General features: G+C 43.6%; 1 protein-coding gene across 1 annotated transcript in view; it reads left to right on the top strand.

The window, feature by feature from the left end:
* Positions 1-22,898, top strand: part of Chchd6 (coiled-coil-helix-coiled-coil-helix domain containing 6) — a 235,316-nt gene that overhangs the window by 124,978 nt on the left and 87,440 nt on the right. Inside the window, exon 5 of the mRNA XM_005364858.2 lies at positions 13,409-13,492. Coding sequence (XP_005364915.1) covers positions 13,409-13,492 — 84 coding nt within the window. The remainder of the gene's footprint in view (positions 1-13,408; positions 13,493-22,898) is intronic.

Genomic DNA, 22,898 nt, shown 5'->3' with positions numbered 1-22,898 from the left:
TTCCTGAATGTTTTGTGATGAGAGTTTGTTGGACTTGCTGTTTTCTTTGATCAGTGTGTTTATTTTCTCTATGGTATCCTCAGAATCTGAGATATTTTATTCTAACTCTTGTATTCTGTTGGTTATGCTTGTTTCTGTAGACTCTCTTTGTTTACTTAAAGTTTCCATGTCCAGCAGGCCCTCTGTTTGTGTTTTCTTCTTTGCCTCCATTTCAGTTTCAAGTCTTGAACTGTTTCCATTATCTGTTTGATTGTTTTTCCTTCTTTTTTTAGGGTATCATTCACTGATTTATTCAATTCTTCAAACTTTCTGTTATATTTCTCATTCATTTCTATAAGGGCGTTCTTTACATGCTGTTTAATCACTTTCATGAAGTCAATCTTTTCTACTTCTTCTTGATTAAGGTGTTCATGTCCTCCCGTTGTGAGGTCGCTGGTTTCTGGTGGCTTCATGATGCTTTTCAGCATGTCGGGTGAACTCTTGCATTGGCGTCTGCCCATCTCTTCTTCCAAATGCTCCCTTATGGATCTTCTTTTACCGGATCAGGTCTCCTTGCCTACTGATGTACCTTCCCAGTGATGGCTCTCCTGATGCTGAGATCAGATCTCCGTGCCCGATGCTGGCTCTCCCCAATGCTGCCTCTCCTGGCACCCATATCAGGTCTCCGTGCTGGTTGGGTAGTTCATAAACAAAGCGCCTACCTTGCTTGGTGCACGCAGGCTATAGAAACAAACAAACTCCCACCCGCTTGGTTGCCCTGAGGATTCGGACCCAGTGCCCAGACAGGCTGGGCTGGGTGATGTTATGTGCCGAAAGAGGGCAGGGGGCCGAAGTGGGGAGGGCTCTGGATGCAAGCTGGGTGGGATAGGAAGAAAGAGACAGTATGCAGGGAGTAGAGGCCCTGTAGAGAGCCCAAGAAGGATAGGGGGTTGAGGAACTTCTGAGTTCCCTGTCAGGGCTGGCGCCGCGGGGTCAGAAACTCACCCCAATGTTGGCTCTCCAGGCGCCGAGAGATCAGGTCTCCGTGCTGGTTGGGTAGCTCGTAAACAAAGCCCCTACCTTGCTTGGTGCAGGCAGGCTATAGAAACAAAGGCCACTTATTAATTTTTGGTGTTTGCCGCAGACGTTTAGAATTGCAATACCCTCTTGGTGGATTTTTTGTTTACTACATATATAGTTTCCTACCCTATCTTTTCTGTTTAGTTTTGGTTTGAATTTTGTTTTCTCGGGTATGAAAATAGCTGCTACAGTTGCTTGCTTCTTGGGTCCATTTGATTGGAATACCTTTTCCATCCTTTTACTCTGGAGTGATGTCCATCCTTGATGATGAGGTGTGTTTCTTGGATGCAGCAGAAAGATGAGTCCTGTTTCTGTCTTAGTTTTTGTATTTTTACTGGGGAGATGAGACCATTAATATTGAGTTATTAGTGAGCAGTGTTTAACCGATTCCTATTGTTTTGTTGCTGTGGTTTAGATATTTTCCCCCTTTGTTCTGATTTACTATTCTGGGGTTATTTATTTCTTGTGACCTCTTGGATATGGTTAACCTCTTCAGACTTAAGTTTTCCCTCTAGTATCTTCTATAGAGCTGGATTAGTAGATGAAAATTGCTCAGATTTGGTTTTTATTATTGGAGTGTTTTTTTTTTCCCTGGCAATTGTGATTGATAACTTTACTGGGCATTGAAGTCTCCGCTAGTATCTGTGGTACCAGAGTTAGGAGTACATCCACTTAGGCCCTTCTGGCTTTCAGAGTGTCTATTGAGAAGTCAAGAGTTATTCTAATGGTCCTGCCTTTATATGTGACCTGATTTTTTTCCTTATAGCTTTCAATATTCTTTCCTTATTCTGTATATTTAGTGTTTTCATTATTATGTGTTGTGTTTAGTTTTTTTTTCTAGTTCTATGTGGTGTTCCATATACTTCATGTATCTTTATAGGCACCTTTTTTATTGTTCTTATTGAGCTATATATTTTTCTCAACTCTCCTCCCTTCCTCCTCCCTCTACTTTTACCCTCTCCCATGATCCCCATGCTTCCAATTTATACAGGAGATCTTGTCTTTTTCTACTTCCCATGTAGATTAGATCCATGTATGTCTCTCTTAGGGTCGTCTTTTTTTGTCTAGGTTCTCTGGGATTGTGAATTGTAGGCTGGCTTTTATTTTTCTTTATGTCTAAAAGCCACTTGTGATTGAGTACATATTATATTTGTCTGTCTGGGTCTGGGTTACCTTGCTCAATATGATGTTTTCTAGATCCATCTATTTGCCTGCAGATTTTAAGATGTCATTATTTTTTTCTGCTGTGTAGTACCCCATTTTGTAAATGTACCACATCTTCTGTATTCATTCTTCATTTGAAGGACATTTAGGTTGTTTCCAGGTTCTAAACAGTGCTGCTATGAACATAGTTGAGCAAAAGTGGTATTTCTGGGTCTTGAGGAAGGTTGTTTCCTAATTTTCTGAGAAATAAAATAGGCACCTTTCTTAAGAGTGGTAGATTTTAAGCTGAGCTCTGGTGGTACACATCTTTAATTCCAGTACTCCAGAGACAGAGGTAGATGAATCTCTATGAGGCCAGCCTGATCTACAAGAGCTAGTTCCAGGACAGGCTCCAAAGCTACAGAGAAACCCTGTCTCAGAAAACAACAACAACAATAGTAAGTTTTCCTTCTATGATTTTATTAAAAATATTTTTTGTGCCTTTTACCTTAAGTTTTTCCTATACCTATTATTCATAGATTTAGACTTTTCATAGTGCTTCAGGTTTCCTAGATGTTTTGTGCCTGGATATTTTTCTATTTAATGCTTTCTTTGACCTGTCTATTTCTTCTAATCTGTCTTCAGGGCCTGACATTATTTCTTCCAAGTCTTGTAATCTCTTGGTTAGGCTTTACTCTAAGGTTTTTGTTTGACAATTGTACGTGTTTCATTTATAGTTTTATTTTAGTTTGGGTTTTTTCTTTGATAATTCTATTTCTACTGTCATGTTTTGAAACGTTTTTATTATTCCATTCAGTTGTTTGTGTTTTCACTGTCTTCATTAAGGCATTTATTCATCTTTAAAGGCCTTGAACATATTCATAATTACTCTTTTGAAGTCTTTGTCTTGTCCTTCAGCTAAATTGTATTTCTCAGAGCCTATTGCAATAAGTTTGCTGACTTATGGTTGAGCATATTATCTTGGCTGTTCATGATTGTGTTTGGGGCCGAGGATCTAGGCATCTGGAGTTGTGGTATTTGAGGTGTTTCTTGGTGTCAATATCTGTTCTGGTCTGGTGACCATTCCATTCTTTACTTGCTGTTTCCCACTCTGGGTCCTAGGCAAACATAGTGGCTATGGGGTCCCTGATAGAGAATGCTTCTATGGGTTGGCACAAAGAAATAGAGATAAGCTAGGAGAAAAGGCTGATAGGGGCAATGGAAAAGAACTGTGGGAACTAGGGCTCTGCCCAGTAGGTAGAGTGTTCAGGGAATGGAAATAGGGTGGGAAGAGGAGCTCCTTCAGGCAGGTTGCATTAGGACTAAAAGAGCTAGGGATACCCTGTGTCTCCACCCAATGCAGAATATAGAATTTTTAAATATGTCGTTACGATCCTATTAAATTCCTCAATAGAGTTTTAAAATACATCCTTATGATCTTCTGTAGTTCCTCAATGTCTATTGTAATGTCTCCATTTTTCTAATTTTCTTATTTTGGATTCTCTCTCTTTTGGTTAATTTAGGTTTGTCAATATTGTTAATCTTTCAAACTCTTCATTAATTCTTTTTATTATTTATTTAATTTCTATTTTATTAATTTCAGCCCTGAGCTTAATAGCTTAATAGCTTAATATTCCTCTCTCTCTCTCTCTCTCTTTCTCTCTCTCTCTCTCTCTCTCTCTCTCTCTCTCTCTCTCAAGTTCTTAGTTTTCTGAGGCCTCCACATGCATCATTAAATTATCAATTTGAGATTTCTCAAAAACTTTTTATGTAGGCACTTGGTGCTGTAAATTTCCCCATTAGGGCAGTTTCTATTGTATTCCAAGGTTTTAGGATGTTGCATTTTCATTTTCATTCAAGTCTAGGAATTGCAGATTTTCTTCTTTTAGCAGTGTGTTGTTTAGTTTCTGTGAATTTTTGTCCTCCTTACCATTTCTATTGCAGTTGGTATCTTTCTGTATTCCATTATGGTCAGATAGAATGCAGAATGTTTCAAATTTTCCTATAAATTGTTTAGATTTGCTTTGCTTCATATTGTGGTTAATTTTGGAGAAAGTTCCATGGACTGCTGTGAAGAATGTGTATTCTTGAGTTAAATGGAATTTTTGTAGATATATTTGGTCCATTTGGTTTATGATATCATTTAACTCCCAACTTTCTCTGTTTGTTTTTTTTCCAGATGACCTGTGTATTGTTGAGTGTGTTATTGACATCACCACTCTCAATCTGATAGGATCAATATGTGGTTTCAAATCTAATTATGTTTGTTGTATGAAATTGGGTGTTTCTGTGTTTGATGCTTATATGTTTAGGGTTTAAATACTCTGTCCTTTAATGACTATGAAGTGATCCTCCCTATCTCTTCTGAGTAGGTTTGATCTGGAGTCTATTTTCTCAGATGTTAGGATAGCCCTGCCTGCTTGTTTCTCTGTTCTGTTTGTTTGGAATACCTTCTTTTATCCGTTTATCATAAAGTGCTGTATATTGGTGGTAAGGTATGTTTCTTAGAGGCAGTAAAAATATATACCCTATTTTCTGGCCTAATCCATTAGTCTGTGTCTCTTTATTGCGAAATTGAGATTATTAAAATTAAGAGTTATTGAGCAGTGTATATTAGTTACTATCATTTGTTGTTTTGTGGTGTTTTCTTTGTCCTCTTTTTATTAAACATTCTGGATTTATTCATTCCCTGTTCATCCTTGTGCATATTTTACCTGTTCTCCAGAATTACATATTGTTTCTAATAGTCTCTGTAAAACTAGCTTAGTGTCAGTACTTTTCTTAAGTCTTTCTTTAGCTTGGAATTTTTTCCCCTTATTTTTTAGTTACAACTAATAGTTTTGCTCAGTATAGTAGTCTAGGTGGCATATGTTGTCTTTCATGACTTTAATAGGACATAGGTCTGAGCCCTTCTCGCTTCTTAAGTTCCTATAGAACTTACTCTGAAGAACCTGTCTTTAGATGTGATTTGATCTTGTCCCTTGCAGCTTTTTTTGTACTGTACATGTAGTGTTTTGATTATTATGTGTCATGGGAGTTTCTTTTGATAGGCATCTCTTTCCTTAGACTAGGGAAGTTTTCTTCTATAATGTCTTAAACATTTTTCTGTGCCTTTAACTTGCATGTCTTCTCTTTTGCCTGTATTTATTCATAGGTTTGTTCATTTTTTTATTGTCTCAGAAATCCTTCATACTCTGTCAAGTTTTTTATATTTTTTATTTCACCTTTATTTATTTATTTTTTGAGTGAACTTGTCTTCAAGGTCCAATATTCTGTATTCCATTTGATCCAGTCTATTGCTGAGGCTTTCCTCTGATTTTTTTTAACTTATTCAAGTTTTCATTTCTCTTTGGATTTTTTTTTTAATTTTACTTTGGCTATTTTTCAGAGATTCTCTTTATTAAAATATATTTTAATATCTTGTATTATTTTCATTGTTTCATTCAACTATTTTTTTTCATGGTCTTCATTTTCATATTTATTTGTATCATCTTTGAGTTCATAGATCATATTTATTATTGGTATTTTGAAATCATTATCTTTGTATACCATCTAAATCACTTTTCTCAGAAATATTATTATGGTAGTACTAATTTTTGCAAAGTGTCTATTGTCTTGGTTATTGATCTTGTTCATGTTTTGTGATGGGGGCTCAGTATCTAGAGTTAGGTTGTTGGCATTTCCTGATACAGTCATTGTTTCCGCTTGGTTGAGAGGGTGTTTGGATCTCTGTTTGCTGTTGTTCTAACTTGTCAGGTTGTTGACCAGATGAGTGAGACTTAGGGTTCAGTCTTCAGGGAATTTGATGCTCAAATGGAGTATAAGAAGCAGTCTTCACTCAACCAGTGCTATGTGGAGCTTCAGGTCACAGGAGCAGGCATTCTGTAGACTTAGAAGATCCTCATATCCAGTCTCCAGAAGTCTGTGGAAGGTCACTGGGCTGGGTAGAGTTCTGGTGGAGTCTGAGGTCCCTATCTGAAAAGGAGAGATGATAGGAAGGATGAGCAGGTTCTCAGGTGGCAGGAGAGGGATGAATAAGTGTTGGAAGTCTGGGGTCCCTTCTTAGAAAGGAGGGGCAGCAGGAGGAGCTGACCTCTCTATGTTTGATTTTAATAGAGACTTGTTTCTAGGGTCATGATACTATCCTAGGCTGTCTCTGTTTGGTGTGTCAATAACCCCTGATTTTATGTCACCTCATCTGCTTGTCAGTGCAAGTGGTGGACTAAGGCTCTCTCTACCAATCTATTCTCAAGAAGCAATGATAACATTTGTAGTAGGAGCTGCGGGTTGCATTCCTGCCACCCTGCTCCCAGCTGCCTGGCTAGCTTATGCCCCAAAATAACAACACACAAACTGTATTCTTTTAAACACTGCTTGGCCCATTAGCTCTAGCCCTTACTGACTAATTCTCATATCCCGATCAACCCATCTCTAATAATCTGTGTAGCACCAGTCTTACCGGTAAAGATTCAGCATGTCTGACCTGGCGGCTTGCTTCATTGCATCTGCCCCAGAGAGGAGAACTATTGAGTCTGAGCTCACTTCCTCTTCCTCCCAGCATTCTGTTCTGTTTACTCCACCCACTTATGTTCTAACCTATCAGGGCCAAGCAGTTTCTTTATTAGCCAATGACCTTCCTCCATCAAACAGTGACAGAAAATAGTTTACTTTTTCACATTTTTTAAAACAGTCTTTCTATATCATTCTAGTAGCCTGGAACATACTATGTAGAACAGGCTAGCTTTGAACTCAGATATCTATCGCCTGCCTCTGCCTCCTGAGTGCAAGTGATGGAGTTAAAGGTGCCACCACACCTGGCACTTTCTCACAATTTTGAACATTAACCCAATGCAGGAACATTTGTAGTGAGAGGAGCGGCTTGTGTCCCACCACTGGCTAGCTTAGCTCCCAAAATAACCACGCAGAAATTGTTTTAATTAAATTACTGCCTGGCCCATTATATCTAGCCTCTTCTTGGCTAACTCTCACCTATTAGTTTAACCCATCTGCATTAATGTATATTGCCACTTGACTGTGGCTTGCCGGCATAAGACTAACCAGCGTCTGTCTCAGACAGGAGAACCATGGCGTCTGCCTGACTCTGCTTTCTTCCTCCAGAAGAATTCTGTTCTGTCTTCCCCACCTACCTGAGTTCCACCCTACCAACTAGGCCAAGGCAGTTTCTTTAATAACCAATGAAAGCAACTCAAATACAGAAGGGCCTCCTATACCAAACATTTGTATAAGAAAATAAGAAACTTTCAGTCAGAACAGCAAAGACTTGGCCATTTTCACTGACCCTATTCCATCCTTCTCTCTTCAAAGTTCCTTGGCAATCTCAAAACCAACAGCTCACAGGTAGCATGCAAGCCTGGAGGGGCACTGGAGAGGCAGAAAAAGGCTGGAGCTCTTGTAGGTGTTTTTCTGAAACATCCCATTTAAAAAGTTCATCTTCATCTGACCCAACTGTTTCTCATTGCAAACCTTCTTTTCCCAGGGATTTTGTCTAAAAACAACCATAGATATTTGTTGAAAACATGGCTGCCTGCAAAGGTAGTTATTTAAGCAAACAACCTGGTGTCAAGAAATCTAGAAAGAAAAGCAAGAATTTAAAATTCTTCTTCGGGTTCCTGAAAAATTAGACTAAGTGTTTAGTGTGTAAGATCCCAGGGACCCACACCTAGACACTTGGTAATCATGCCAGCAGAAGTTGAAGTCAAATCTCAAAGGAAACAAGAAAGAAGCCACATGTGAGGAGTAGTCAGTAAGATTGGCAGTAGATTTCTACTAATACTAATCGGAGCCATTTCCATCACTGTAAAGATTCTTTGTCTCTTCATACACATCTGCCTTTCTCTGCTAGATCCCTCTCATGTCAGCATAGTGTCTTGACTCCGATGTCTGAGCTGTTAGTGATCAGATTCTATTATTTTATCTCTTGGTGGTAGTAGTGCACTTGCTCTCACTTGCCCTCACTCTCTGTCTCATACATATTTTAGGTTTTTATTGAATATTTATTTATTTCTGTCCAGTAAAGGGTTTGTTGTTGTTCTGTATGGCTGTTTGTATAGATGTCTAGGTCTCTTGAAAGTATCAGCTACTTGGTTTGTATTTTATCCAAGTGATCATCTTTTTTCCAAAAGAATGAGATTGATCAATTTAAATTTTGTATTTATCTATTGCTAAATATCAGTTTACAAAATTAAGTGGCTTCAGTCAGTGAGTGGTGTTTGCACTGCTGGGTGAGACATCTAGCTCAGTGGCTGCTCCAATTTCCAGGCTTCTCAGTGCTGCTTCAGGTACTTTCCGTGACTGCTATTACAGCTGAAGGCCTCACTGGAGAGGATGCTTGCATGTTCCTTTCTGGCTGCTGGAAGCAGGCCTCAGCCTCTCTCACTGGCTGCTGATGGTGCTCCCTTCCTCCCTGCCCTCAGTTCATTATCATGTGCGTGTCTTTCTAGGGAAGCTTATAACATGGAAGCTCATGGTGTGAGGAAGCAAGAGGGACGGGAGCAGGGAAGCCAACCAGACCCCTGGCTTGTGAACACAAATCTCAGAAGTGCCATCACACCATGTTTGTCATAGTCTGTTGATTAGCACTGCCTCCAGGTCCAACCCACACTTAGAGAAGGGGACCATACAAGACCTGAGTGTGGAAATGAAGGAGAGTTTGGGCCTCTTGGAGACTGTCTACCACATATTTCCTATAATAGCTCTTTTTTTTTTTCTGTGATTTCTCCTTACTGTTGTCTGCCCACCTTCTTCCAACACTTGTCTCTTTCCTTACCTCTATCTTGCTCCATGTCTTCACTCTCACCATGCCCATTGTTGTCCTCTTGTCTGCATCTACTCTTAGTGCTTTCTTCCCTTTGCCTCTGCCCTTCTTTCCATGCAATCCCTTTGTGGTAGCCATTGTACCTGTGCTTGCCAGTCCCCAGCTTCCTCTTCGGGCCTGTTTATCATCCCCACCTGCTGCCTCTGGCTGATAACTCTGTACCATTCCCACACTGTTCATTTCCCTTTACTGCCCTTGCTTAAGGTTTATTTTACCACATTGCAGTTTTTATTTGAAGACTTGAGTATTAATATGTTTTGGGGTTTGATTATTTTATGCTCATAATTTCCTTTTTATAAATGAAAAATCATTCATTTCTTTGAGGCAACTTAAACATGTATAATAAAATATTTTATCAGTAGGAGATTTTAATACTCTGCATATTTGATGAGGAGTCAATCTTATTTTTTAAGTGATACTTATGTTCTGTTTAGAAGAATAAAAGTCCTTGTCTTTTAGAATAACGTGTTGAAGTCTACACAGATGAAGTTACTTGCTGGAACACTCGGAATAGGTGTTAGTGCATGTCTGTGTGTTTGAGCATGTGTGTATGCACACTCCTGTCTTAGTTCTTGGTTGCTGAAGCTTAATGATGCTATCCGAGTTTTTACTACATTGTTTTGTCTTATGTTTGAAATGTCTCCATAAAATCTTTTCATCCTTGTGGTATTGTCCCATGACATTAGTGTGATCTGGGGTGATTCTGTCTTAGTTACTGGTTTTGCCAATATGCTTCCTCACCTAAATGAGTCTAGATTCACAGTATGAGATTTGTCTGGCTGCTTTCTTTCCCTGCTTACCTTCGGTGTGAGCTTAGTATACTGATGTCGTTTTTCTAACTGACTGTACCTACTGGGTCAGGCCAAGATCTTCCTTCTGTCTGCACAGTTGTGTTGATACACTGCAGAGGCCTCAGAAAGTGGGTGCTGAGCTTGTTGTCCTGGGTTGGGCCTGGGGCCTCTCACCCGTTTAGGTTGGACAAACAGAAAACCATGTACTAGAGGGGTCTGTGGAAATTTGTAATGCCTCCTTTTTGCTTCAGGGTTCACCCTCAGTTCCAGAAGTCCAGCTTGGTTCCTGCCCCTCCTCTGTAGGGTGGGGTTTATTTTTATCCTTCAGGATTGGGAGGTCCTGGCTGCCCTGGCCTGCTTCAGCCCCAGCCCAGCAGGCCTGTGGCTCACACTCCGCCTACTGCTTTGTGTGTCCCTTCTGTGTTAGCGCTTTAATCTTAGTTTTGAACCTGTGTCTTTTCACAGTTTTGACTGTGTCTTTTCAGGCATGCGTTTTCTCTGCTGCTGTGTGTGTGGAGCAGCAGCGGTGTATCAAAGTGTGAACTAGCAGTATAGTCTTGATGGAAGAGGCCCTCTGCTAATCCACTAAAGATCCCCCCGCTCATGCTCAAAGCCTTCCTTCAACTTTGCACAGTGTCGTAATGGTGATATTTGTCCTGTATGTTTGAAGCAACATACTTGGTTTGTTTTAGAATTTGATTTCCCAGAGGATTTAGTTGGGATTTCTTTAGACAAAATAGCAGCCTGCTAGCTCGCATGTTACAGGGTCGTAGTCTCCCCCACACATCAGACTCTGAAACTGACTATCTACATACATATTTGCTTTTCCCACAAGGACTGAGTTCCATGAACACATCTGCTACAGCCAGAGCCCCTTTTCTATTATAAAAGAATGTTCTATTATAAAAGAATATTCTTTTATAATAGACACTTGGGAGCAGCTAAGGAATTACTGAGCCAGTTACTGGGACCATGATGGCCACTCCAGTATCACCTGGAGAGGTGCCTATTTCTAGGAAGCCTGCTGACTGCAAGCCTTGTAGTAGAGCTGCTGTTGTGTGATGCACTCTTCATTCACCAAGAGGAAATCTTTGGGTGCCTGCTGTGGGCTCTCTTCCCTGCATTGCCTCCTGTACATTATTGCTCATGGAGATTTCATTACCAGCCTCACAGGTGACTAGAGTAGGCACTGTGTGGCAGGAACTTATGAAGACGTACCCAAGCCACAGAGAGAATAAGGGCTGTCCTTATTCTTCCTCTCTGATTCCCATTACATCCTCACCTGATCCTTCTTTTGTCTTTTCCTGCAGACTTAGGCTAGTCTCAGTCTCTAGACTGGGCAGTAAGTCTGATGGTGAGGCATCTCTGCTCAGAGCTTTGCTTCTGCAACTGTTTGCTGATGTGTGTCCTAGTGGCTGCTGGCTGAATATTCCAGGAACCTTTGCCCAGAGACAGAATCACAGTATATCATTCGGAGGGTGGGTACATGCCTGGATGAGCTTCCTTGTCCTTTCTGCCCCAGCCGCCCCTAGGGCAGAGCAACTGAAGAGTCTCATGATAGTTTTGCTTTGGATGTCATATTTCTGCTTGGCTGGAACTACAGGTCAGAAAATGACAGGTCCGAACCCTGCAAGATATTCCCATACTGTCTGCTTAATTGTATCAGATGCGCTTCTCCTCTGGTTGAACTAGAGATCATTCACAGTTGATGCTGGACTGCTGAGAGGCCCCACACAGATTAGCTATGCCTGTGTGCCTGGGACACAGCCTCCTCATCTCATCATCGTGCTTTGAAAGATCCTATGAGAAATCCCTGGCATTCAGTCCACTGTCCATGTTTAGCTTTGCTGGTGTGTTGGCATTCCAGAGGCATTCCAGGAGCCTTCTTAAAAGATCCTATGAGGAATCCCTGCATGTAGTCCCTTGTCTCTGTTTAGCTTTGCTGGAGCATTGGCATTCCAGAACCTTCTTGGAATTTTTAGATTCTTCAGCCTCTGGAGAGCCAAGTTGTTTCTTTGCTCCATTTGACAGGTAAAGGGAAATACACGAGGAAGGTAGCTTACCCAAGACTAGCGAGGCCACTGGCCAGAGCCAGTATCGGAATTCTATTCTCAGACATATAGCCTGGCATTGCCCTTTCCTTGAGCCCTTCAGCACAAGCATGCTCATACTGGTATGCAGTTAGCTCCCACTGCTGCTTAGTTTGCTGCTGTTCTGAAAGATTCTAGGCCAGCAAGAATATCATTGCTAAGGAGAAGGGGCTTTCAGAATCTTTGCCTCTTTTCTTCCTTTGTATTTTTGAAGAATTTAAACTCATCTGCAGAGACCATAGGGTATCTTAAAATAAAAGGCTCAGGACTTGGAAATCATGTGATTCAGGTTCATAGTGGACCTCAGTCACTGATAAGCTTGTGCTCTTGGGGGTGGTGAGAGTAAGTGCCACTAGGAGCCTGGTGTAGTGTTGGGGCACACAGCCCTCATAGGGGTATTATAGCCATTAGGAGAGAGATCCCTCTTCCAGGTACCTACCCCAGACTGTCCCAAGCTCTCTGACCTCTGATGACTGCTTCTGTGTAGGAAAGACAGAGGCAGTGGGGCTTAATACTCATACTGACAGCACCTAAAGGGCTGAAGATAGGGGTATTCCAGTAAGGGGCACATGTTCCCTGCTACTCCAGTGCTGTGAGCCTTTGTAGATGCCTCATTCTGACCCTGCTCATTTCTGTTGGGGTCCCTCAGCCTTCAGACAGTCTTATAGGTATGGAAGCAGAGGACACTTCTGTTTCAGTTTTAGCCATTGCACAAGAGAGGTGTTCTGTACAAACAAGGAATTTGTTCAAAGTCATATAGCTCCTTAAAGAGAGTACTGGGCTGCACCCCAAGACTGCTAGCTCCTGACTATCCACTGTCTAGCCGAGCCACCATCCTTACCATAACCAAAGGAGGGAGGCTCTGTTAAAACTGTCTTCAAATGACTCACACACACTCCTTAACCACCTAGGGGAATAAATCCCCTCCTCTTTAGAACTCTGGCTCTCTTGCTATAAACAGGGACCCCTGCCACGACAACTTAACATATAGAGCAGTGTTGTGGTGTACCACCAGATATCAAGACTCCAAAACCAGTGCCACAATCTGCTCTTTCCAGACTGAAATTGGAGGCAGCTTAGTGCTTTAGCCAGACCCAAGTTCTCTGCTCTGCATGGCTGTTGAATAGTTACTTGGCCCCTCTGTTGAATCTCCTATTATGGGGATCCACTGTGACTCTTGACCTTCATTAACTTATTGCACTCTACCTTTCTCCTAGGCATTGGGAGGAACCTAGAAATGCCCAAGAAGGGTTTGGCAGATAGTAAGCATTCAGTAAATGTTAGTGATTATCATCTGCAAAATGGTTGTGCTAATTATCCACCTTGAAGGGCTGTGTGGAAATTGAGCGTAACACATGTGCATGACCTGCCACAGCATAGGCTCTCTGTACATTACTCCTGCTTTTCTCACCAAGCATTGTTGTGAGCAGAAACGTCAGTCGCCTTCTCCCTGCTGCCAGCTAACACAGGCTTTGTTCTCTTCCAACTAGGCCAGGGAACTGGAGAACAGAGAGGCCGAGCTCAGCCGCCGTGACACCTTCTACAAGGAGCAGCAGGGACGCATCCAGGAGAAGGTAAGGCTCAGGCCTGGTTTCTTTCACGTAGGTCCCAAAGGTACGTGACCAGAGCCCCACCACCACCATGGTGGGGGAAGGACAGCAGGCTTTCTGCTGGCTTACCCTAACACGAGTCACCCTGTGGATATGCCCATCCTCCTGCCTCCGCAGGAGCACCACAATCCTAGCCTTTCAACAAGTTGCAATCACAGACATAATTGCTTTTTAATTGGCCATTTTCTGTGAATGTAGCTGGCTCTGCCACAATCCAGTTTTAGAAAAATAATTCACTTTCACCACAGGGCGGTGCTGAGACCCAGTACACCTTTTTCACTTGAGTTAAGCCACACTGGGTAAAAATAATAATAACATGAAGCCTTGCTGTACAAATGCATTAAAGTTGTATCATCGATTTTCTCCTGGGACTTGGGAAGATCAAAGTACTCTGCTGCAGCACGCTTGCTGCTGCTGTGGATGAGCTCAGGAATGCAGGAGAGTCACAGGCATTTCTGCCTGTTTAAATGTTGGTGACAGATGATTGAAAATTTATTTGGTAATGTGCTTACTTTGCGGGGAGGGCCTTTAATTTGTTGATTATGGCAGAATTTTCCAAAGTAATGGCTTATAACATGGGAGGAGATGGTTTGGAAGTTTAAAAAAGAAGTATTTTCCCTTATGCCTGAGAAAAGTATTCTCCCTCACACCAAGCAATCTGAGCCACCAGCTCTTGCAGGCAAGTCTTCTCCTGTCATTTGTCAGGGTTTGGAGCTTTGGAAGTGACAGTTTGCTTGAGGGGGCCTGCTTTCCATTGGGGGTTTTCTCCTGCAGCATGCCACAGCAAAGCCTGGCAGAATTGTGAGTTCTGGATTTCCAGGTAATGGGGACAAGAGGGCGGTGGCTCCCTGCTTTACGGCCACCTGCTTGCCCGCTTCTGCCAGGCATGTAGAGGAAAGCCAGCACAGAGAATAGAGCTCTGACAGTGACACCCTGCAGTCCTAAGCATGTGCCTGGCTAGTGCCAAGAGGCCTTTAAGAAGCCAATATTCTCAAAGCAGTTCATGCACAGGTTTAGCTGTGGCTTGCCATGTTAAGAATTGTGATTTGAGATTACCAAAAGGAATTAAAAAAAAAAAAAAACAACCCACCAGCCATGGCTCTAATTATCACAGTCGCCCATATGTTCTCAGGCATGGAGATACTCTTTCTGTTGTATGTGCAATACTCTGTCTCCTGCTGTGCTCTCTTCATCTCTGTTTTGGGCTTGGCTACTCAGAGCATGTGCACCTGCTTCTGTGGGGTGGAAGGAAATGTCTGTAGCAGTTTTCCCCCTTGAAAGTCTGTTTTCCTCTCATCGCTCTCCTCTTCCACCTGCACTCCAGTTTTCTCCGTAAGACCAGTCTTCTGCTTTGCCAAGGGAGAGGCCGTTCTCCCACCTAGCTCTTCCACATCCTCTCCTCCTCTGTGCTGCTTGTAAAGGAGAATCCAGCTCCTTAGGCACAGAGATGGGCCCTCTTGAAAGGGGAGGATTTTACATGCTTCTGAATAGTTTTCGCTTTCATGAGGTGTCAAAGTGTGCCCTCCTTTCTGATCATGCTTTCCTGGTGATAATAGAGAGGCAAACATCCCACATCCCAGCAGATGGAGATCAGGTTGGAGGAAGCAGGGATGTGGGGAGCCCACATAAGACACAAGAGGCCAAAGAGTGAGGCTTAGCTATACTAGTTCTGAAAAAGGTTTGCAATCTTTCCTGTGGCTAATGTTATTCTGGTAATGGCTGGGAAGAGGAAAATACAGCCCCTGACAATCTCCTTATCAATTGCTGCTTCTCCTCAGCTCGACTTCTGTTTGCTGAGCACTCTTAGACCTGACATTTACAGCTCCCAGACCGTCCAGCCATCATGCTCCTCCCCTCCCCACTTCCCCGCCTCTCTCTTCTCCTAACATCCCCTTCCTTGTTCCTTTCTCTCCTCCCTTCTTTCTTTTCCCTTTCTGTTTCCTTTAAGTGTAGATACTGACTGCAGAGCCTGATGTAGGAGGGAGTGAAGCAGACATGACAGTGGAACCTGTCTAGGGAAGGTGGATAGTATGGAGAGTGGGCTCCTGTCCAGGAAGAGATGGGCTCATTCTAGACTTCTAAGCAATACAGGGTGCAGGGCAAAGCAGGTTTGGGGTTAATGGTGGAGGCCTTAGGCTAGAATTTTGCCACTTGCCACCTGTCACCTGTGGGGTCAGTTCCAGGGTTCTGTGTGGGCCTCCCCTGGCCACAGTGGCAAACAAGGAAAGCCTGCATCATTCAGGCTCACAATTCAGGAGGAGACATTGTGGTGCTTTTGTACCACCATGTTTATTCTGCCACGATAGTCTCTTAGTGTGGAAGTGGAGGCTGCTGTACTTTCTAAACTTTCTGAATAATTATTCTCTGTGCCCATGTGCAAAGGTATAAGTGTAGAGTGTTGAATTTTGCCAGTGTGAACAGTGAACTACTGGAAAGTTCTCATGCACCTGAGGGAGAACTGTAGGCATACTAGTCACAGGGGACAGTAGTGCAACTGAGCTGGCTGAGCTTGAGTGTCAGAGTCTGATTGGCTGGTTTGTCTCTGCTGCATTGCAGTTGCTATTTCTTTCTGTGTCTCCATTTCCTAATGTTTAAGATGGAGACATCTGTGCTGTCTGTGAAGAGGGAATGGAGGGTAATATAGGCTGTATCTGTAGAAGTGTTGTCCTGGGCCAAGTACACAGGAAATGCTGGGTTTTACCCTGTATCTAGTGACTTGGTATTCTGTATGGTGTCATAACGAGTTCTGCAGTTTGGGAGTAGTACATAAGCACGGGTGCATGCATGCTGTGAACTTGAACCTATGCATGCTGGGGTGAGGTCCATTACTGACAGTGATCTGGCCCCATCTCCTATTCCCTGGGATTGAAGAAGCCTCCTTCCTAGATTTCATAAGACTTTTTCTGAATGCCTACCGGGAGCCCACAGGCCAGATAGGCATTGTGCAGGAGGCTGGGGCCAGTTGCTGTTCACACTATCAGTTCTCATGCACCATGAACATTTTTATTGGGTGAGGATACATGCACCAGTGATGTAGGTGGGCCTTCTGTCTATGTGTTACTTTCATTGGTTAATAAAGAGACTGCCTTGGCCTTTTGATAGGGCAGAAAATTAGGTGTGTGGTGTAGACAAAACAATGCTGGGAGGAAGAAGGCAGTGAGGCATCACCATGGAGCCAGCCGCCAGGTCAGACATGCTGAATCTTTCCCGGTAAGCCACCACCTCGTGGTGCTATACAGATTATTAGAAATGGGTTAATCAAGATGTGAGAATTAGCTGATAAGAGGCTAAAACTAATGGGCCAGGCAGTGTTTAAAAGAATACAGTTTCTGTGTTATTTCCGGGGCTAAGCTAGCCATGCGAGAGCCAGGCAGGATGAAAAGCAGGCCTGCCCGCACAGCTCATCACTACACACCAGGAAGGGATACCCGCAGCCATATTCAGAGTCGTGCTGTGGAACCTTTTGCAGTCTTATTTGCCCTCCCACTGAACATTCACTCAGCTGTCGTTCTGTGACTTCTAGGAGATGAAAAAACTGGGGCAGGATCCCCACATTGTGCCTAAATTTGGCTCTCTCAGGACTAGAGTGACTTGTGTCTCTTCATCCAAAGAATTTTATTTTCTTGTTCATATAGAACTGACTGCTTTTGCTGGCAAAAGCCCCATTTGCTGTGGCTACCCATGGCACCCATGGAACTGAGTAAGAAAAGGGACAAGTATGCTTTGAGGTCCCACAGACATCATCTAGTTCTGGCTTGGTAATGGAACAGCCTTGAGCTGAGTGTGGTGTTTACATCCACCGGTCTCAGTTTTCTTTTGCTTGAAGTGGGGTGGGGTGGTAATCTGCCCATTATTTCATCGTGAGTGATTATTTGTGTGAAGCAAACAACAGAGTGCATACTGACATAAGAAATAAGTTCTCTTTAATGTTACTTCCACCCTTCCCCTCCTTTTAATTTTAAATACATAACCACTCATTAATTCTACATCAGTTCTGTTGGCCAACTTCCAGGAACAGAGATGGTTTAGACAGGTGTGGTCTGTTTCATGGAGGCCTCAGGTATAGAGAGTAGGTGGTGAGGATTGAGGCAAGGAGTCCTCGGGGATATAGAGAAATGATGCTCACATTCTGGATTTCTAGGCCACAAAGACCTCTCAGTTCTGTAAGCCCTTGTCTTCCCTTTCCCAGACTCAGCAGCTGCACAGAGGAGAAAGCTTGCAGGCTAATTTATTTATTTATTTATTTATTTATTTAGTTATTTATTTATTTATGATTTCTGTCTCTTCTTCGCCACTGCCTCCCATATCCCTCCCCCTCCCCCAATCAACTCCCCCTCTCTCACCAGCCTGAAGAGCAGACCGGGTTCTCCTTCCAGGTCTAGTAAGGTGAACATCCAAACTGCCTAGGCTCCCCCAAAGCCAGTACGTGCAGTAGGATCAAAACCCAGTGCCATTGTTCTTGACTTCTCAGCAGTCCTCATTGTCCGCTATGTTCAGCAAGTCCAGTTTTATTGGTGAAAGGAGACAGAGACAGAGTTCCACATTGGAGCACCGGACTACAACCCCAAGGTCCAACTCAGGAACAGAAGGAGAGAGAGCATGAGCAAGGAACTCAGGACCCCTAGGGGTGCACCCACACACTGAGACAATGGGGATGTTCTTTCGGGAACTCACCAAGGCCAGCTGGCCTGGGTCTGAAAATGCAGGCCAACTTCTAAGACTCAGTTTGGGAGGAAAACTCAGAAACATTTGTGTTCTTTCTGGTGTTTGACTCTTCTTATCTTCCCCATTTACACATGCCTGCTCCTATGAATAGTCAGCCCTTTCTCCCCGCTTTCCCTAAAGCCTGCCTGATCCATGCACAGGTATCCTTGTCTCTGGGGCATTGATCAGTGTATTCACTTGCTAGTGAGCATGTGCACACCAGGGAGCCATAACCTTCACCCACAGGGTGAAACTGTTGTGCCCTCAGCAGAAGGGCCAACATGGGTGATGTCAGCTGAAGTCCACACTGCTGTGGCAGTGCATTGGCACAGCCACTTTGGAAGAACTGAGGTCCAATTCTATTAGAACCAGATATGGACATGCAGTGACCCAGCGGATTCTCCAGAAGAAGCCATATGGCATTCCTATGGAGTGCTCAGGAGAGCCTCAGAGCAGAATCATGCAGTTCATTCATCTATCCAGTGAGGAGCGAGTACAAGGAGCCTACAACTGTAGGAAGCAGTAGTGAAGATTTGTAAACCCTACGAAGGAAGCAGAAGAGGCCAGGTGTGGAGGAGAAGTGTATGATCTATCTGCATAAAATTCAGAAGCAGCAAAGCAGATCTGTGGGTTACAAAGCTGAACAGTGGTCATCTGACTGGAAAAGGATGCATGGGTTGGATAAGAGTCACTCTTTGACCTGGGAAGGATTCACCTGTCAGTATGTTAGTTGTTAGAAACAAGGGGATGCTATTGAAGAGGGCAGGCCAGCAGGGAGTGCCTGGTGCCTCCTGTCCCCTCTCCTGGAGCCTGGGGCCCTCTCAGAGATTCTAGCACATAACACAGCACATACCATGCTGCCTAGTACTTCCTAGTGTCTGTGACATTTCCCCTTCTTCCTAATAAAAGTTCTTGAACACAGTCCTGACAGTGTCATTCACAAAGGGTGATTCATCAATGGAGGCCAGGAATGCAGTATCTTTCATATAATAGGTGCTCAGTAAGTATTTTCAAGAATAAAGAGAGGAAAGTGTGTGCACATAAACAGGAAACAAATGCATTCGGGTTTCTGGAGAGGAAGAAGGGAAGCTTTGCCAAGAAGGCTGCTTACTGGAAGCAGTGTTTGGAGAATAACCAAAATGCCCATGGCAGCCTGAAGGGTAGGACAAGGAACAGGAGGGACCTCTGGGTGGAGGCCACAGCCTCAGCTGAGGTGCCCCACACAGAGGCCATGGAGGTGAGGCTGAACAGAGACTGGCATGTGATTTAAAGGGACCTGGCTGAAAAGTGTGGCCTTAAGTCATTTTAAGGTCTGCAAGGACTGAAAGCTGGAGAGAGAGTTGAGCTTGAAAGCCTGGGAGAATAATGGTGCCATTTAGGGAAAGAAAGTCATATGAGCCATTGCTCTTAGGGAAAGTGGTGAGTTTAATTCTGGACATATGTGTATGAGACAGGATGACCGGAAGATGATTGAGAGGTGTCAAGCAGGAAGTATAGATCCTGCAAGACAAGTCTGTGCCATGTGCCAGGCCCCTTTTATAAGTTATCACTGATCCTGGCATCAGCTCTGCAAACTAGATTATATTACATGTGTTCTACAAATGAAAGAACTCAGAAGCAGGCTGAGCAAGTTGCCAGAAGCCATGCAGCTGATAGATAGATGGAGTCTGCTCCTTCCACCACACCATGCTGCCTCTCTATATCAGCTTGGAAGAGAATGTGGGAAGCAGGCCGGATACTGCGGGGCAGAGAGCTCAGGCCCAAGAAAGCCTGTGTTACAGGTGTAAAGGATATGTAGCCACACCCAAGGAGCCTTTCATCATCTCAAGGGAGGCTAGCACATGTCTTTGTGGGGTTGAGGTAGGCATGTGTAGAGGAAGCAGGCTAGCTGGCCATTTTTTTAAGAAGTTTCATCCAGGAGAACATGTTGGTGGTTGAGAAAGGAGTAGAAATCCCATCGATCTGGGAGGAGGGAACTTCCTGTCTTCTTTTGGAAAGGGATCCTGCAGAAGCCAGTCCAGAGTCAGAGCAGGGCATTCTAACAAGTGACTGCCTTTTCCAGAGTCTGCCACAGGTTCTAGGAGTGAAGATTGGGGCCACATGGTGAGTAAACTTGTTCTTGTTGCAAAACAGCTGTACAGGCATGTCCATTCGACACCTTCCTTGAGCATGGAGGCCTACCTTGTGTCAACCCCAGAGATGTCATTGAGATGCAGAGCAGGACACTTGTATGGAGATGAAACCAAATGACAAGGATCCTCAGAGAGAAGACTTGAGAAAGATGCAACCAGAATGGGGATGCAGAGCAGAAGACAGCACAGTGACCTGAAGCCAGAACAGTGGCATATAGGGACATTAGTCACAGGGAAGGGAGCCTGGCCTCCAGAGCAAATGGGAGCATGCATCACCTACTGAGCCTCCTGCTAATAGTCTAAAGGAGACCTCTGAAAATGTTTGAATCCAGAAGTCTTTTACCTTGGTACCAGGCTAGGTGAAAGAGCATTTATCTTCCAGCTGCTCTACCAGTGCCTCATTTAGTCATGGCACCTCACTTGTATGTTCTCGTGAGCTTTGAGTGGGAATAAATTAGCACAATTTGACAGACAGAAGATACAGTGGACCTGGAACCCATGCCCTGGGCCCTTCCCCACCATATGTGAGACTACAGCCTTGCACTTGAGTGGCTTGAGAGTGTTGCAGTGTAGTATTGAGTGCTGGATTGTCAGCACCACTGCCAGCTGTGTGGAGTTAGCAAATCACTTAAGACCTTGAACATTGATTGGGAGTCTGCATCTTTACAAGGACAGCACTATTAGCTTTGGTTACAGGGTACATAATGAAGACTTCACCCAGCACCCATTACTTTGTATCCTTTTGTTAGCTGAAGGCACCATTAGTGATCCCAGCCAGGGATGATAGAACAGTATAACTGCTACTGTCCTCACATCTCTATCTACTGGCCCTGTAGTTTTTCCACTGTAGTGTAAGCAGAGTATCCCAGTCTCTGGATTCGATGCTTTCTTACCATCTGCACTAATCATGTTAATTATTTTTCTCCTTGCTGTGAACAAATAACTTTTAGACTCAGGGGGGATTTATTTTAGCTTATAGCTCAGAGTCCAGCCAATTTCTGGTGGTGAAGGAGGCCATAGTGGCAGGAGGGTGTGGCACAACTTACTTACATCTTGGCCAGTCACGAGGCGGAGATGAAGTGGAAGCAGGGCTGGGCTATAAGATCCATTCTTAGTGACCTGTGCCTGTCAGCTAAGCCCTTTGTCTCAAAGGTTTCACAACCTCCCAAAGTGGTGCTATCATGTGGGGACCAAATATGCAAGCAAGTCTGTGGCAATAGTTCACATTCAAACTGTAACTTACCTCATCAAGGATCAAGTTAGTAGGCCTTCCCAAACTTCATTTTCTTATCTGTGTAAGGTTTCTTCATTGGGTCATTGTGAGGAGAGGCAGCATAACCAATACTAAGTGCTCCTCTAGCATTAACTCTCTGCAGGCACTCAAGATTGGCATCTCTACCTCTACCTCCATCACCACCACCTCTGCCTCCATGCTTTCCTTCTTCTCCACAATAGTTACTATTTCCACCACCACCATCACGATCTCCAACAACTCTACCTCCATCTGTACCACCTTTACTACCTCCATCTCTATCACCTCCATCATTTCTCCTACCTTTATCTACACCTCAACCTCTACACTATCACCTCCATCACTTATATCACTTCCTGAACCATCTTGCTACCTTTACTATTTATGCCATCTCTTTTACCACTTCCATCATCTCTACCAACTGGTACATCTTCACCTCCTTCAACTGGTCCACTATCTCTACTTCTGCCACCATCATCTCCATCTTCACCACCTCCACCCCTCTTCCTCCTCTACCATTAATCTCATCTACCTCTCCATGCACCATGTCAACCTCTATCTTCTCTCTGCCATTGGGTTCTATACCAACTGGTATATTTGCCTCCTCTATCCTCTGTGTTTCCCCTCTACTTGTATCAGCTCCACTCACACCTCTTAACCACACACTCGCTCTACCTGTCACCTCCACCTCTTTGATCTCCTTCTTTGTCATCACTTACATTACTGCTTCCAGCTTCCCTGTGCCCTTTCTTTCTCTACACTGCTTCTACTTTGTCCGCTAAAGTGGGTTCTTTGCCATACAGTCTTATCTCCTACTTTACCAGAACCTCCTCTACCTGACACCTCCCCAAGATTAAAAACACAGAAACTACAACCTCTTATAAACTTGGAGGGCCTGCTGCTCCCCAACCTTGCAGCTACCTCCTTGGGACAGATGTCTAAGCCTAGGACCACTGAGTGTGCTATATAGGTCTTCTGTGCTAGGTATAATATCTGGGTTGTATTGCTTAGGTTTTGTTGTGTGGCTTTGGGAGTGGTAGGAGGATTATTTGTCACATGAAAATGAAGACACTGAGAGAAACTAAGTGACAACCGGATGTTTCATAGCTATCAAAGCACAACCAAAGATGGAACCATGTCTTTGAGAATCTGTTTCAGGAAACTGTAGCAGCTCTAACCTCCTAGGTAACTTAGACAATTGCATGAGTTGATACACACAAATTAAACCCATTTCCAAAGCTGCTTTTCCTGGTGCCTGGCTGCTAATATTTATTGAGTGTAC

Source organism: Microtus ochrogaster, unplaced genomic scaffold (genome assembly GCF_000317375.1).
Source record: "Microtus ochrogaster isolate Prairie Vole_2 unplaced genomic scaffold, MicOch1.0 UNK1, whole genome shotgun sequence".
Classification (NCBI taxonomy): Eukaryota; Metazoa; Chordata; class Mammalia; order Rodentia; family Cricetidae; genus Microtus; species Microtus ochrogaster.
The sequence above is the reverse complement of the archived record's forward strand: the minus strand, read 5'-3'. Positions and strand labels throughout refer to the sequence as shown.